The sequence below is a fragment of the Lepidochelys kempii genome, chromosome 8 (genome assembly GCF_965140285.1).
Source record: "Lepidochelys kempii isolate rLepKem1 chromosome 8, rLepKem1.hap1, whole genome shotgun sequence".
Taxonomy (NCBI): domain Eukaryota; kingdom Metazoa; phylum Chordata; order Testudines; family Cheloniidae; genus Lepidochelys; species Lepidochelys kempii.
In genome coordinates, this window is record NC_136387.1 from 73,524,302 (window position 1) to 73,539,764 (window position 15,463).

Sequence of the window (15,463 nt, forward strand, 5' to 3'; positions counted from 1 at the left end):
ACCACCCCCCACTCCACAGCTCCCCATCACCACGGGAGACAGAGGAGACCCCCAGAGCTCCCTCCAGGCAGCATGGGGACCCCCACAACTCCCTACCACCACAGGGGGGACACCCGCAACTCCTGGAGGCTACGCTGTTGGCAGCAGGAGGAACCCTCACAGCTCAGAGCCACAGCTGGTGGCAGGAGGAAGTCCCACAGTTCAGAGCTGACAGCACAGGGGGACCCTGGAGCTCCAAGCCCCCATGGGTGGTAGGGGGCCCTGGAGTTCCCAGCCCTCACAGCTGCCCAGGGTCCGATATTTTGTCTTGGATATTTTTAGTAAAAGTCAGGGGCAGGTCACCGGCTTCCATGAATTTTTCATTATTGCCTGTGACCTGTCCCTGACTTTTACTAAAAATGTCCAAGACAAAATCTTAGCCTTAGTCATTTAATAGTGACCTTGAGGGAAAAAAAAAAAGTCCCCTCCCCTTGTGTGTCCCCTCCTTTTTTTTTTTTTCTTGGTTTCTTTATTATGTTTAAAGGCCTGAAAAAGTTGACTGGGTTTTTATCTTTTATTTAAAAACGAAGCCATACTTTTTTCTTCTGCTTGTTTTTCATGCTAGAAATTGAGGTCTATCCTCCCCACCCCAAGAAGGTCTGATAGGATTATGACATCACAAACACTATGGCAGTCAAGCCTGATTACTGGAGAGAGGAAGTGATGTTTAGACAGACAACTTAAAACTCTGATTTATTGACGATTTTGACAGCACATTCTTAGGACACACTCCTAATTATGTCACTGGAAAAACTTCCATAACTTCAATGGGAGCAGTAGCAAAGCCTTATACCTTCAGTAGGTACAGAACCAGGGCTTTAAGAAAAGACTACCCAAAACCTTTTGCTCTGTTAGAATGATAACTTCTGAAGAGTTTATAAGATAAAAGCAGCAGCAGCTGGTATGATAGGCCATTGTTTTATAATCTGTGGATCCCTGCTTCATTTCTGTATGCTGCACTGGGAACACTAAAGATGCAGCTTGTTCAGGCCAGAGGCATAAGGGAAGAGAGTGAGTCTCACTTGCTCTTCTTATCTGGGGTGGCTCTGGGGAAGCAGCTCCAGCTCTCAGGCAGAAGCCATTCAAAGGTGGTGCAATTTAAAAGGAGGGCCAGCACACCATTTATACACCACCAGAGGGCTCAAAGCATGATTCAAGTGGTGTATAGCTCTTATTCACCCCCTGCAGAGAGTCAGCATTTCAACCAGGAATCACTGAATTTATCTGTCCTCTCCCCCCCATCCTCAGAGTTTGAGGCTATTATTCCCTCTTTCTGGACATAAACACTGTGTAGAAATGAAAATTCCCTATGGTTTTGACTGGAAACAGTCTTCTAAAGAGTTACTAATTGCATTTCATGGAAAGGACTATCAAATGGTGGCTTATACTTCTGCCCAAAAGTCCCTCCTGAATGGAGTTACAGAAACAGGAAGACACGAGTGTGATACCATTATTCCTTCTCTCACCACCCTACTTCATCCTATTATGTAGCACTGAACTTATATTTAATAGTGTAATACTACGTTGCCATTCTCCTCATACTACAAACTATCTTCAAGTGGTACCTATGGGAATTTGACACTTATCTTTAAAATCCTATATATAGAATACTTTTCTTACTGTAAGGAGGGGAATGTAATATCTGAGCACCTGGCAGTAATGCATTAAGCAACAAGAGTAACAACTGTTACATTCAGTTCATGCTCTCCTCTCCCTGAGGAAGAATTGTGTAAGGAGTGGTTTGTTTTCGGGGGGTGGGGGTTTCTTGGGGGGGGGGGAGGGCAGGAAGGAGGGAGGGTTCCTTTGGCACACAAGGGCAGAAAATGGTGAAGGTTTCCTCAGTTCCTACTGGAGTTCATTCCACAGTTTCAGAATAGTTGTTGAGTTAGCACTGACTCTTGCACAGACAAGCTTTAAACGTTGTGGTAGAAAGTTCCACTGTGCCTGAGGAGCAGAGTTGTGGACCATGCTCTTAATCCTGGAGCTTTAGGTGGTCTTTTAGATATGCTCATCCCAGGCTGCTGGAGTATCTTGAAGATAAAGTTGAGACCTTAAACTTGATTCTTGAAAATGAACTTGATGTTGTGAAACTAGGTCTCGTGCCATGAGGTCAACTGGAGGAAGACTGTAAGGGAAAATTACTTCATGTGTTAAATAAATCAGACAATTTTACAAAAGCAAAAAATTTTAAGGTATTTAGCATCAGAATCCATATTGAGCTGCACAAAATCTATTACTCACATAAAAAGATTAAAGCTACCACCATGGCCGCATCTATACTGGTGAAATTCCCAGCAGGAATCAATGTGAATTTCCTTTGCATAGACATAGCCTGTTAACTTTGTCTTACTGAGGGAATGGATTTGTTCACAAGATTAGTAAAGAGAAATTACATCTCCCACTTATAAGTTATTCGTTCAAATTTGACCCAGGAAATAATTTTTGCTATCTGATAGTTGGCTAAAGGCATGTATGAAGTGAGCTGGTTGTTTTAGGCTGTGTCTACACTAGGAAATTGATCCAGTGCTGACAACGTTTTTCAGCAACTGGTCCTCCGGCCTTCAATCCGCTGCTGTTGAAAATGGTTCTACTGCTAGCATAAAATGGATTTGTCCCTTCTACCACTGCCATAAGACAAAACATGCTTTGAGCTATATTCAACAAAGTCTCAACTATACTTTATGTAATAGTGATGACTAGCATCTTGCACCATCTACATTACAAGCTAAACTACTGTCAACACCAGCTGGAATCCCTGGTAAAAATATGATGAGAGGTGCCAAAGAATGGACACAAATGCCCAATTCCTAGGAGTGATCACATCAGACCACAACTGAGGCACAGTGGAAAGTAGTTTGGAAAAGCTTGCACTGCTGCTGCTTGTTCATGCTTTTTCAACAAAAAAGCTCAATTTCTAGTGGTGCCTTTGTGGCACATTTCACAAATATTAGCATTTACTTTAAAAAAAATCAAATCCTATTATCCAGGCATTGCAATTCATATGGTCCTCTGCTACGGGGACTCAGCACTGGGTGACTGCCTATCTTGGGTAGCTCTTTACAAATAGATCACGTTTTACACTGAAGCCACGTAATGGTCCATGACTAAAGCTTCTAGGTGCTACTGCAACAAAAATAATGAAAAACAAATCACCTCTGACTGTCTTAGGTTCTGATCCTGCAGTGAGATGCATGCACATGGACTTCTGTGCCTATGCAAAGCTTCATTGATTTCAAGAGGACAATGCAGGGGTGTAAGAGTCCAACCATATAGATCAGTTTTCAGGTCCTGAATGTTAGCTCTGGTTAACTGGTGATCTCTAAGGGTTGTCTCTGGGAATCAAGATTTCAACTGCTTTGCACTAAAGTTCCGTAACATCTTGTCAAATACGAACTCAATCCTGCAATTTGGAATAAAACTTACAACTTCACTTCTCTCTGATATGTGCAGCAGGATCCAATTCCAGCGTTTCCCCCAGTACTGTAAGTTTTCACTAAGACCATCAACACAACACCATTATAGGGGAGTCTGACAACAATGCCATTAAACTATTAGTCTTATGTGAGCAGTGTATCTCACATACTGGTTTTAATTAGATTTTGTGTCTGGCAGTGACTTGATTTACTCAACAACTGAAATTTATAAACAAGTACTGTAGTAAAAGCTGCACATATTAAGACCTTGATACCCACGCAGAGTCAGTTAAAAAACAAACAAAAACAAATCGAGGCCCTGATCTTGTATTCCCCGCACCCCAATCTACATACGTATCCCACATTGGTGAAATGGTATTCTCAGTTAAGGAATTTTTTAACAGAGGGCTATATCCTTTGAGAAGGCTAAACAACACATTTTTTATAATCTTATGATTATACTCAAGATCTAGATCCCAATCAAGAGAATGAGGAATAGGTATATCAGATTAAAATGAATGAAAAGTAAACTACATCACAAGATGCTTTAGAATTAATTCATGGAGCAAAGCTTGGTTCATCCTTCATACAACTATACTCTAAATGTTCAGATACTGGACAATTTTACCCTGGGAAGGAAGACTGAGGAAGCAAGAGGATAGGGTAGCCAAACAGGACTGTAAAAATTATTTTCTCTACAGCTTAAGTAATAGAGCTAAACTATAGAGCTTTGGTCTGCATAGCTCAGTTCAGTTTAAGTGGAGTTTACTACTCATACTCCTTAGCTATTTTTCCAAATGTAAACATTTTCTTTTCTGGATATATAGTCAAAGGCTCAAACACTCAGTCTCTGATTTTTTTAAATTAGGTCTTTCCCCTTTTTTCAGATACAGCCTGGCAAAAATGAAAAGGAGTTTATCCTTTTCATGCCAGAATTATTTGCTGTGACACCCATACCTATGTTGTATGAAGTATTGTTCTGGTCCCAGATATTCGAAGGACAAGGTGGGTGAGGTAATATCTTTTATTGGACCAACTTCTGTCAATGAGGCAAGTTTTGAGCTTAGGCAGACCTGCATAAGAGCTCTGTGTAAGCTTGAATGCTTGTCTCTCTCTCACCAACAAACGTTGGTCCAATAAAAGATATTACCTCACCCAGACCTATAGCATTTAGCTCTTCTTTCCATTAACTTACACTGATTACCATTTGACTGACTGACTGTATGAAATTCTTACTCTGATGTAATAGAATTTTATAAAGTTGACCCCAAAGAATTCAAAAATCTCATTAATTGGTTCTAGGTTTGTCAAACATCTACCTTTCCTGTATTGTTACACAAGACTATTGCTAATTACACCATCAACAAATATAAAAAGCCTAATGCAATTTTCTCTTCAGATTTATTAATCCAGAGGCACTTAAATGTCTTACATTTATATAGTGTCTTTCTTCTCAGAGAGCTTTACAAACTACAATATGTACACATACAGGAATATCTCCCAACACCATGGAAATGCAACCATCTCTGACTACCACTAGTGCTATTTTGAAATGTCACCAGCTTGAGACTCCATAGTTGAGGATATGGAGATGATTTCATCAATACTTTCATTCTCACTATGATTATAATTCATTATTTTCAAACTTCCAGCTTGAGCAATTAAAAAAAAGACTACAACCAACATATACCACAGCTCCATTTTATAAGTGAACTAAGATTCAATCATTCTCACTGGATTAAAAATTTCTTCATTGACAATAAAAGTTTATCTTTTAAGGTACTGTTATGTAATCCTTTAAACAATGGTGGTCTAGAAGATCTTTCTAAATTGTTTTTACTATGTGTTCCTAGTTGCTCACCAGGTTATTCTTTAATATATCCATAATATAAATTATAGCTTTTAGGAATTAAATGAGGAGATGACCCTTGATTCTCAAACTGACTTCAGTACACTACAGGAGCCGGCCCATTTCTCCTTGTTTATGAAGCTGGATCTGGTTTAGTTTTTAAGGCAAAATTGAAAAAGTTTATGCTCAGTGCTGTTTCTAATCAATTTTGAATTGTAAAGCACCCTTGAACTTGCTGCAGAAGAGGATATATAAATGCACTTTGAGTGGTTTCTGCTTGTTAGTGTCAAAAATACAATAATACATTAAAAAAAATCCCAAATCCACTACTTTACATTACTGAAAACTTCTCTCCAGTCAAAAGAATAAAAACAGATATTTCAATTTAGAGAAATATTCTTTGCTGTGTCTCTTTAAAAAGCTACTAAAACATTTCTTTTTTTTAAAAAAAGTTGCAATTGGGTGACAACTTTCACAAAACAGCCATTATGGTAAATGCTGAAAATATAGGGCTATCATGAAAACACTATAATCTCACCTATAGCAGCACCACTTGCTTCACTATAAATTAGTCTGATATCAGTGTTTAAGAATTTGAATTAAAAACTGGTAAAAAAAAGCTAACTTTGCCATCTTGTGGAATGAAAGAGTTTATTTCAGTGTCAGGTGATCCATGGATGCAGTTAAGCTTCAAACACATGCCTTTTGGAGTTTTATTGATGCTATTTAACTTGTTGAATTTATTGCCTATGTCAGTGGATACCTGTACTAAGACATGAGGTCACTGGCATTTCTTCTGCTATGTAAAAGTATTTTAATATTGTGAGTGGTATGGGCAAGAAGTGTAATAACCTCAAGTTTTCAAGTTTCAAGATAAAAGGGGGAAATAATAAGTAATCTTAATACGAAAGATGATATTCAGTATTCAAAGAGCTGAATTAGTCACTAAGAGGAAGATATACACCCAAGTGTATACTGATTATATAAAAAGAAAAAAAGAAAACCTTGATAAAAGATGTACAGAGATCACATTTATTGTGTATTTAGTGCATGTCTTCATGTAGTGCATTCCTATGTTACATCATGTGTGCAACACTACAGAGCCACCAGAACATCAGTGTATGGCAGGGATTTTTAAATGTTTTCACAGTGTGGACTATAACTGTACATAGGCCTATGGACCACCAGCCTCCCATTCCTGATCACACAAACCATCTCTTTTTGCATTTGTGATCACTTAAAATCATGTGGCAACTACAGTAATTGTTTACATGGAAAAGTAATATTAAGAAAGTATTTACTGTATTTTTAGCTGTCTTTTAATAAAATTTGGCAGTTGGAATGAAAGAACCAGCACTCCATGGACTAGTGGTCCATGGACCACTGTCATACGATTTACTAATTTACATAAAAATTGCCTAAAAACCCCTCAGGAAATGGAGTCAAATTTTGATGAATTTTGAGATGTGGGACCCCAGACATCACATAAAAAGGTGGAAAGCAAAACAGAGGCTACCATCATCGCTCCCTCTTAAAACCCAAACCTATACAGCAGCTGGACAGGGTACATCCTATTTTAACAAGCGGGACAAAGAAGGACTCTGAGGGAAGACCACCATCACCACACTTCCCAGGAATGGGAGCAAAGAGGACAACTGAAAGTCTGCTACTGAGACAATTGAAAGTCTGCTACTGCTTTCATGGAGGGATGGTAAGTGCTTTAGAAGGATACATTTTGGGCCCAATTCTTGGTCCCATTAATGTCAGTGGCAAAACTCCTAAGACTTCAATAGGCAGATTGGTCTTTTAATCATTCTCCCTCCTCCACCATTGCTGTGGGAACTAAAATCATACTCCTCAACTTCCCAGAGCTGTCATGTGTGTCTACACAACCCCAAATGAAAAATAGTCAAGGACCCTGACCCCTGAAATACAGAATACCATTTTCACTACTATTATTTTTTTTCTGTCAGTTCCCTTCCATCTCAATTTCTTCTCAACTCTCCCCATTTGCTTCCACTGCCTTTTCTGCGGGAGGAGGCGAACACAGTGCAGCACTGCTTTTGTCGAATGGGGGAAGAATGGGAGACCGTGAGAAGCACAGGAGAGCTGTAGACAGACAGGCTGAAAAGGCCTAGAGATCCACAGTGGATCAGGCCTAATCTCTTTAACAGCAGAGGGAATTAGGCTCCTGCCCTCTTGGATTCAGTCCACCCTGCACCAGGAACAGTGCACATACAACACCCATCACAAAGCTTGGCCTCTACCCAGGTCTGGCACTGTACATGATAGCAGGATATAGCTATGAAGGGGAGGACATCCTGCATCATGTGGGATAATTCAAAAGTATGCATAGACTAGACAGTGAAAATCCAGAATTGTTGCCAGAAACATGAGAGGCAGTAACCCTAATTTTAACAGAGTTCTTCACTGAAGGACAGGAAGGTCCATAAAAGTCAAATCAGCTGACTTCAAATGGTTTACATCCCAAGATGAATCAGGTTATATTGATTTAAGCCCAATTTAATTTAGGCAGGTTTTAAACCACAAGAATAAGGACATTCTTAGTACATATTAATAATTAAACCAACATATACACAATTAGCAATATCCTACATAATAATAAATGCTTAATAGCTTGCTTTGGATTATCCTATACCTAGTTAAATTTGTTTAAAAACAAGCCAAGTAGTTTTATCTTGCTATGTACTTTTCCTTTCTACATGTTCTCTGTAATTATCAGTCTCTGTAGTAGTTGCAACTTTATGGATTTTAAGATCCAAATTCAACTGTATCTTCAGTTATCTTCTTGAACTCATAATTTCCTCTACCATCCATGTGCAGGTAAAACTGTGGAATGAAAAATGTACATCATCAACCAAAAGACAAAAAATATTTTTATATTAGCTTTGTTTATCATAATAAATTGTATAAGCAAATAATTGTTAAAGAACAAAAACTAAAACCCTAAATCAACTGGTCAGAGGATGATCTCCTATTGCAATGCTTACCCAATTCAATTGCCTTTGAGGAATAACATTGTATGATTTTTTGGATATGCTCTGTCTCCATCTTCTGCTAGTTGGTCATACTGCTCATCACTGGGATTTGGTTTGTTGTGACAGATGTCTAATTTGCATGCATAATTATAATTATGTGTATAAATCTGGTATTTGTACACAGTGAGTCACTTACACCAATACCTGAATTGCAGAAATGTGTGCATAAATTAGGTGTGAAATGGTATACACTGGGGCAGTTAATAGGCGGACCATGGGCCAAACCTGGACCACCAGACACTTTTGAATGGACCCCAAAATATTTTTATTTACTTATTATTATTATGGGGTTTTTTTTATTATTTTCTCTGGAGTCTATACCTTGACCAAGAAATGTGGACTTAGACAATTGACTTCCCTCATGTACATTTTTGTATACACAAACTAAGCATGTGCTTTTTGAAAATCAGGCCTTTGTTAAAGATTTGGCTGGTGCTGGGGGACGGAAATTAGCAAAGGAGTATCCCCACAGAGCTTCAAATTTTATATATTTTCTAAGAGTAAAATGATTTCTTCAATTATTAATTACAATCCTTATTTTGTCCACTTCAGGACTATAACAGATGAAATTATGAAAAAGAATTTAGGGGAGAAAAGGAATACCTTTTCTTGGGGGACAAAAGGAATACATGTATCACAGTTTTACATGTTTAAAATGTTTAACATTCCTTTACCCAATATCTCCATGAACACTGAATTCCCCAATCCCTATCTGAACAAAATATCCACAGATTTTATGCTTCCCCACCTACACACCCCCTCTAGGGGGTAATCATATCTTATTGTAACTGGAAGGGAAAACGTTTGCTAAAACTATTTTATAGGATTATAAAAGCCATGTGTATTTCAACTGTATCAGATTTATTTTTTGTACTTATAGCAGTGTTCTCTTCATTGTACCTCAGCGCACATACACAAAATTTAAATTCCAGCCAATAATTTACTTAGTTATAGAGTAAACAAGGATTAGCCCCACAATTAAAAATACATCTTGCATGGCACAAAGGCCCTTTATAAACATGTGCATTGGCACCTTCGCCAGAAAAGTTTTATAGAATTGTTTAGCTACAGGCTCTTTTAATCAGTGTCCATAGACGAAGAAACACTAACTTTGAATATTTATATGGATAACCCTTCAGAACAGAAATGTAGGACTGTAAATTTCTTAGATTTTCATAACAGCTTTTTGTGAATCCTTCAGATACTGCTGCTGGACTATGAAAATATCATCTATGCTACTATTTTTTGAGAGGAGTGTGTCCGTTTGGAAGGCAAGACATTTGAATGCACCTGAACTCAAAGTCCATTTAATACCCACAAAAAGGCTAAATACATAATCATCAACAAAAATAAAAATGACATACATCGTGGTGTTTCCAGAGGGACTTTCTGTGAGAGACAGTGAAGAGTGTGATGCCAACCTATAGCAAGAAGAGAATACAAACATTAAGTAAAACTTCACCCATAAGACAAACTCAACTAATTTCCTCGATCCCTCACACTTGGTAACATTTTAAAAGATGAAACTAAAAGCTCATACTAATAAATAGAAAAGCTTTAAGGCCTTAAATCATTTATACTATGTGTGTGTAGCCTCAATATTGCACATTTTAGAGGAAAAACAAAAGAGGTTTTAGGTTTGGTTTTTTAAACCTACTGATTTATTTAAATGTTCTGTTTTTCCTGCAGGAGCTGAAAATATCAGACTAAAAAATTCACTCCCTATGCTTAGATGTTAGCAATGTCATAGGCTCTTGCAGAAAAAACAAATTCCTGAACTTGAGCCCTAGCAGGTAAGTAAAGGAGGAAATTATTTCCAAATATTTTGTTTTTAATGTATTTGATTGCAAACTAAAGTGTATGATGTTAATGATTTAAGAACTTGAAGTGCTTCTTAAATGCAATGAAAAATTCACCTTTAAAATAACCTGTAAGCAACAGTTGCAACTGTATTGAATGGTTAAGCTGTAAATGGTTAAAACAAATAGAAATGAAAGTGATAATAATTTTAACCTTCTGTAAGAGTCAGCTGACAAGGGGTTTGATTTTCCAGAGGGATGCATTATCAGCCACTTTGCAACAGTAAATCCTCAAAATAGAAAGCAGTACAACCTGGCAGCCAAACGGTAAATGTACTTAAACAATGAAATAACTACTGCTCTTTTGCACAGAGCCCATCCAGCATCAAAATTACTACTATAAAACGATCTTAGGGCCTGCTCCTGCTCCCACGGAGAGATCTGGATAAAGGTTTCAATTCCTGCAGGAGTTTGTTTCCTTTCCAAGGACATCACTGCTCCATAGTTAAATTTAAAGTGAGTTTCCCATTATAAGCTCTATTTTCAAACCCTTCTCCCCTTCCCCAAAAAGAAATCAACCCCCTTGATATTTCTCCGACCACATCCCATATGAGGGTAGAATATTTTTTTTTTTTTTTTTTTGAGAATTCTCGGGGAGGATGGGGAATAGGAAAGAAGTTAAAACTTCATGCTTTTTTAAATACTTTCTTTTCATTTACTTTTTGAAAGTTCCCCTAGTGTTGCTGGCTCCTATCTCCAAAATAGGTTCACTTACAAGTCCTTTTGTTTTGTTGGCCTTGCTGAGAAGGTTATTTTCCATAAGAAAAGTATAAGATTGTTTTGGGTGTTATCTAGATTCCACTTCACATTTTAATCAAGTTTTTGGAAATTTAATATTATCATGTCTAATATTGTTGCTGCAGTCCAGTTTTACCAATCCGTCAAGTTAACATTTTCCAAATTAGAAATTACATTCACAAAGAACAATTTACATGCATCTCAGCCTTCTTTCTTTATCTAAAAAAAACAGAAACAAAACAAACTTACCTTCCGGCAATGACTGTAAATGTAGCCTTCTACATCAACGCTAACAGCACTTGTACATTCATCGAGAATTGCAAACTGAGGTTTATGATAAAATAACCTTGCCATCTGGAATGCAAAACAATACACCATTTGTGAATAGAGAGCACAAGCACAATGCAAGTTTCTTCATCTTTATAATAGCATAACCTATTGTCTAAATGAGCATTTAAGAGATGAAACTATTGTAATCTATTGGAAATATAAAAAACATTTTAACAAATGGTTTGAAATATTTACACAATTGCTCAAAAACGTCAGTTTTTGTGCTACCATTACCTCTCTCTCGCAAAAGGCATAAATGAAAACTATGAAGCTATTTAAAGACATTTTAGTGTGATTTCATCCCATTACTCCTAAGTGTTCAGCAGATACAGTAATATGTACATTACCATGCAATAATCAGAGACTTGAGTAATACTGAAGCACAGCGAGTTACAGCCAGTGTGCAATGAAAATTTCCTTTGCTGTCTTGTCAGTTTGTCTTCTAGCAGACAGGCAGCTCACAGTCAATATGAATACTTAATTTAAAAAATGGTAATAGTTTGTCATAGAATATAATCTTAGGTGTATGTGTAACACATAAGCAGCTTTCCACAATTATCTGGTACTTATTAACCCAGAAATGTTGTGTATGTACTGCCATACCATCATTCTGGCTTGATTTTTGCTAGAGGAAAAAGGATGAATGCCAAAATATTTACATATATAATGATCAATGCTGTTAGTAGAAAGTCAAGTGTTCTCAACAATCACAACTAATACTGTAGTCTTAGAAGTTTTAACCAGAAATTATTGACTGAAAATTAAAAGGGGAAAGAATTTTTTTTTAACCATCGTTTACTGAACCTCACTTAAAATTTGAACACTTTATAGTATTCTTTGTATACTTTCCAAGGGTAAGAAATATTTTACAGGTTTCAGAATAGCAGCCGTGTTAGTCTGTATCCGCAAAAAGAAAAGGAGGACTTGTGGCACTTTAGAGACTAACAAATTTATTTGAGCCATAAGCTTTCGTGAGCTACAGCTCACTTCATCGGATGTATTCCGTGGAAAATACAGTGGGGAGATTTATATACACAGAGAACATGAAACAATGGGTGTTACCATACACACTGTAACGAGAGTGATCAGGTAAGGTGAGCTATTACCAGCAGGCGAGCTTACATAATAGAAAAGAATATGGTGATCTGATAAGAAAGCATTCAGAAATCTACATTACAATGTGAAAATAATAATGCCCACCTGTAGTAATTTAAGTTATTTTCATGAGCACTAATATTATAAAAACCTTACATTATTTCTTTAAAGAATAAAGCAATAGAAAAATTTACTGACTAGATATCATCTACGTTTCAGATTAGTTATACTAATTTACAGTATTTTCCAAGTAAGTATAAGATAGACACGCACTGCCATCCTCTGTTTTTCTCCTCCGCTGAGCACATCCATCCAGTCCTGAACACTATCCCAGCCACTTTCACGTTCCAGGATTTGACCCAACTGAACATTATCCAAGTACTCCTTCAGCACCTTTTAGCAAAACAATAATGCTTACAGATACACCTAAACATACTTCATGTTGCAATAATTTCTCAGATTAGTATAGTATACTATAATACTATAAAATATTAAAATCACTCTATCACCCAAGATATTGGTACCAAAAATAACATTTCAAAATGTAAACAAATCTAATGTTCTTACTTGCTATACCAATAACTTAAAAAATGAATGATACTTCAGAACAAGTTTAAATGAACAGTGAAACTGTCATTAACAGACACATGACATCCTTGACATCTGCTGGCAGGTAATACTAGAGGTTATGTGATAAATGGCGAAAGCAGCAGCCCATTAATGTGGCACGTTTAAAGCCACAACTGATGACCTTTGATTTGGTGAACCTTTGTATCTTACAGCCAATCAGGTTCAAAAATGGAAAAGGTGAATTAAGAGAAAAACCAAAATGCTATGAAGTCTCCCAAAGCAAAGAGCTGTAGGGAAGCCATGGTTCCATCAACATTTCCTGTTTGGATCTACATGGGGGGGAAAAAACCCTCTGAAAAAAACTGCAGAAGGAGTCCCCAGGTAACAGACTTGGGTTTCTCTATCATTTAACAAATTTAAAGTATAAATAATCCCACACTACAAAGAATCAGGAAAAGTAATGGCTGCAAATAATGGTTATTGAGGAGAATGTCTCTTTTACCTGGTCAGATATCCCCTTCTTCCTCTGGTCTTCTACAGTATCTGGATATATTACTTGGTCTCTGAGGGTTCCTAGCGTCATATATGGTCTCTGGGATTAAATTACAAATTATTACAGCATTACAGACCTATGTAACAGTCATCAAATAAAGAGGTAACAAAAAATACAACTATCAATTACTATGGTACTTTGCTTTACCTGAGGAACGTAGAAAAGCTTTCCTCTCTCAGGCTTGGTTAGACATCCACCAAACAGAGGCCACAACTGCAACAAGAAAACAAAAGTCATAGAAAGAAAATTTCTCTTAAAAAATTAGGGTGGGGGGTTGTGTGTTTTTTAAAATGATAAATTTCATTTTAGTATTTCCTTACCTCACCAAGAACACGGAAAAGTGAACTCTTCCCACATCCGTTTGGCCCACAAATCAGAACATTTGCACCAGACTGAACCTAAAATACATGTCAACACATTAAACAATAGGAAAATGGGTCACCATGTGAAGATTATAATCCCTGCACAGCCCTATAAAATCCAGACCATGACTTCATAAGACCTCAAAACTGGAGTAAGCCTCTTCATGTGCTACGATGGAGGGGTCGGGGGACTGCATGCAGTTTGGTCTGGTATGGGGGAGCTGAGTGAGAAAGCTACACTGGAGGAAGAGTGGTGAGCAGAAAATATTGCTGAAAAGCTTTGTGTTTGATTGGAAGGAGTAAATTGGCAAGACAGTGAAGGAGGAGGGAGAGAAGGAAAGTATCATCTTGCTTTTGTTAAATCCCTTCCCTACTTTTGTCTGCAGGTTGCCTGCTTGGAAGACTAGCCTTTCAGGGCTGGGATCATATTGCCTTGACTGCCTTTAGCACACATAATAAAGGTAGGCACTATATAATAATGTCAAGATTCAGGGCAAATCACTGAATTTTAAAATTTAAATGGTCAAGCCTGTTATGACACTTGTGAGATTAAGCATAAATACGTAATCATCTTGTTTATCAAGCATTATCTACCAATCTAACAAGCATCCTTAATTTAAACATCAAATGTACCCCTCGAGCAAGTATGCCAAGATTTAACAATTTTAAGAACTTAAAACACTACATCCCACAGGCAAAGTTAAGGATACCCTGTAAAAATACAACGTGAAATTCAATTTCCTAGCTTTATGATTTTTTTTAAGGCATATCCATTGAAGTTACAGATTCTTATTTTTAACCGTAACTCAAACTTTATTTTTTTTGGGGGGGGGGGGCGGCCTTGAATTTACCTAAAGATGTTGATGGGCAATTTAAAAGGAACTTATAGGATTAAATTGCCTTATTTTTATTCAAACTTTTTAGTTAAAGATGTTTCAAAATTACAAGATGCCATAATGACATTCTAGAAAGCAAAAGAATATAATCAGGTCTTCAGGAATAGAATATAAAATTAGTATAATTGTTATAATGGGATTTTACTTTTCCTGCTTTATGTCATAACTGGAACAAAGCATCAGATGAAACTGGGTACTGACTATTCTACTTAACTAATTGCACACCTATGGCATTGCAATTTTGTTTTCTAGAATGATGAATTTTTTACTATAAATCGATCGTTACAATCGAACACAGGAAAAACCTTCCAGTGCCACCTATTGGACATGCTGTATAAAAACAGCACGAGGAAAACGGCAAACTGTGGTACATCTGAGCTGACACAATCCATCTTACACCATATAACTTACACTCTGTTATTTCAACTGTTGGCACAAACAGGTTTTTATCATAAAGAACACTTCAATTAGGCAGACTAATATCCAGTAACACTTTCTTTTCATATTCTTTCTCCCTCTACCACTCCATAACTTGTTTTCTGATTTCTTTACGTCTTAGGTTAAATTATTCATGCTATTGTGTGTAAACTTCTGCAATATATTTGTTGATGCAGAAATGCTAGGATAAGGAAAAGATCAGTAATTTCTACTCATATTTACATAAGTGGAATGTTTTCAACTAGTTTAGACCCAAAATGTG

General features: G+C 37.0%; 1 protein-coding gene across 5 annotated transcripts in view; it reads right to left on the reverse strand.

The window, feature by feature from the left end:
- Nucleotides 1-6,312: 6,312 nt before the first annotated feature.
- ABCD3 (ATP binding cassette subfamily D member 3) overlaps nt 6,313-15,463 on the reverse strand; it is a 70,486-nt gene continuing 61,335 nt past the window's right edge. For 4 of the 5 annotated variants that reach the window (XM_073357001.2, XM_073357002.2, XM_073357005.2 and 1 more), the window contains 7 exons: nt 13,826-13,903; nt 13,653-13,718; nt 13,455-13,544; nt 12,656-12,775; nt 11,207-11,311; nt 9,725-9,781; nt 6,313-8,151 (listed from right to left, as the gene is read on the reverse strand). In XM_073357001.2, the coding sequence (XP_073213102.1) occupies nt 8,074-8,151; nt 9,725-9,781; nt 11,207-11,311; nt 12,656-12,775; nt 13,455-13,544; nt 13,653-13,718; nt 13,826-13,903 (594 nt within the window). In that variant the 3' untranslated portion in view covers nt 6,313-8,073. The remainder of the gene's footprint in view (nt 8,152-9,724; nt 9,782-11,206; nt 11,312-12,655; nt 12,776-13,454; nt 13,545-13,652; nt 13,719-13,825; nt 13,904-15,463) is intronic. The other variant, XM_073357003.2, reaches the window with a different exon arrangement.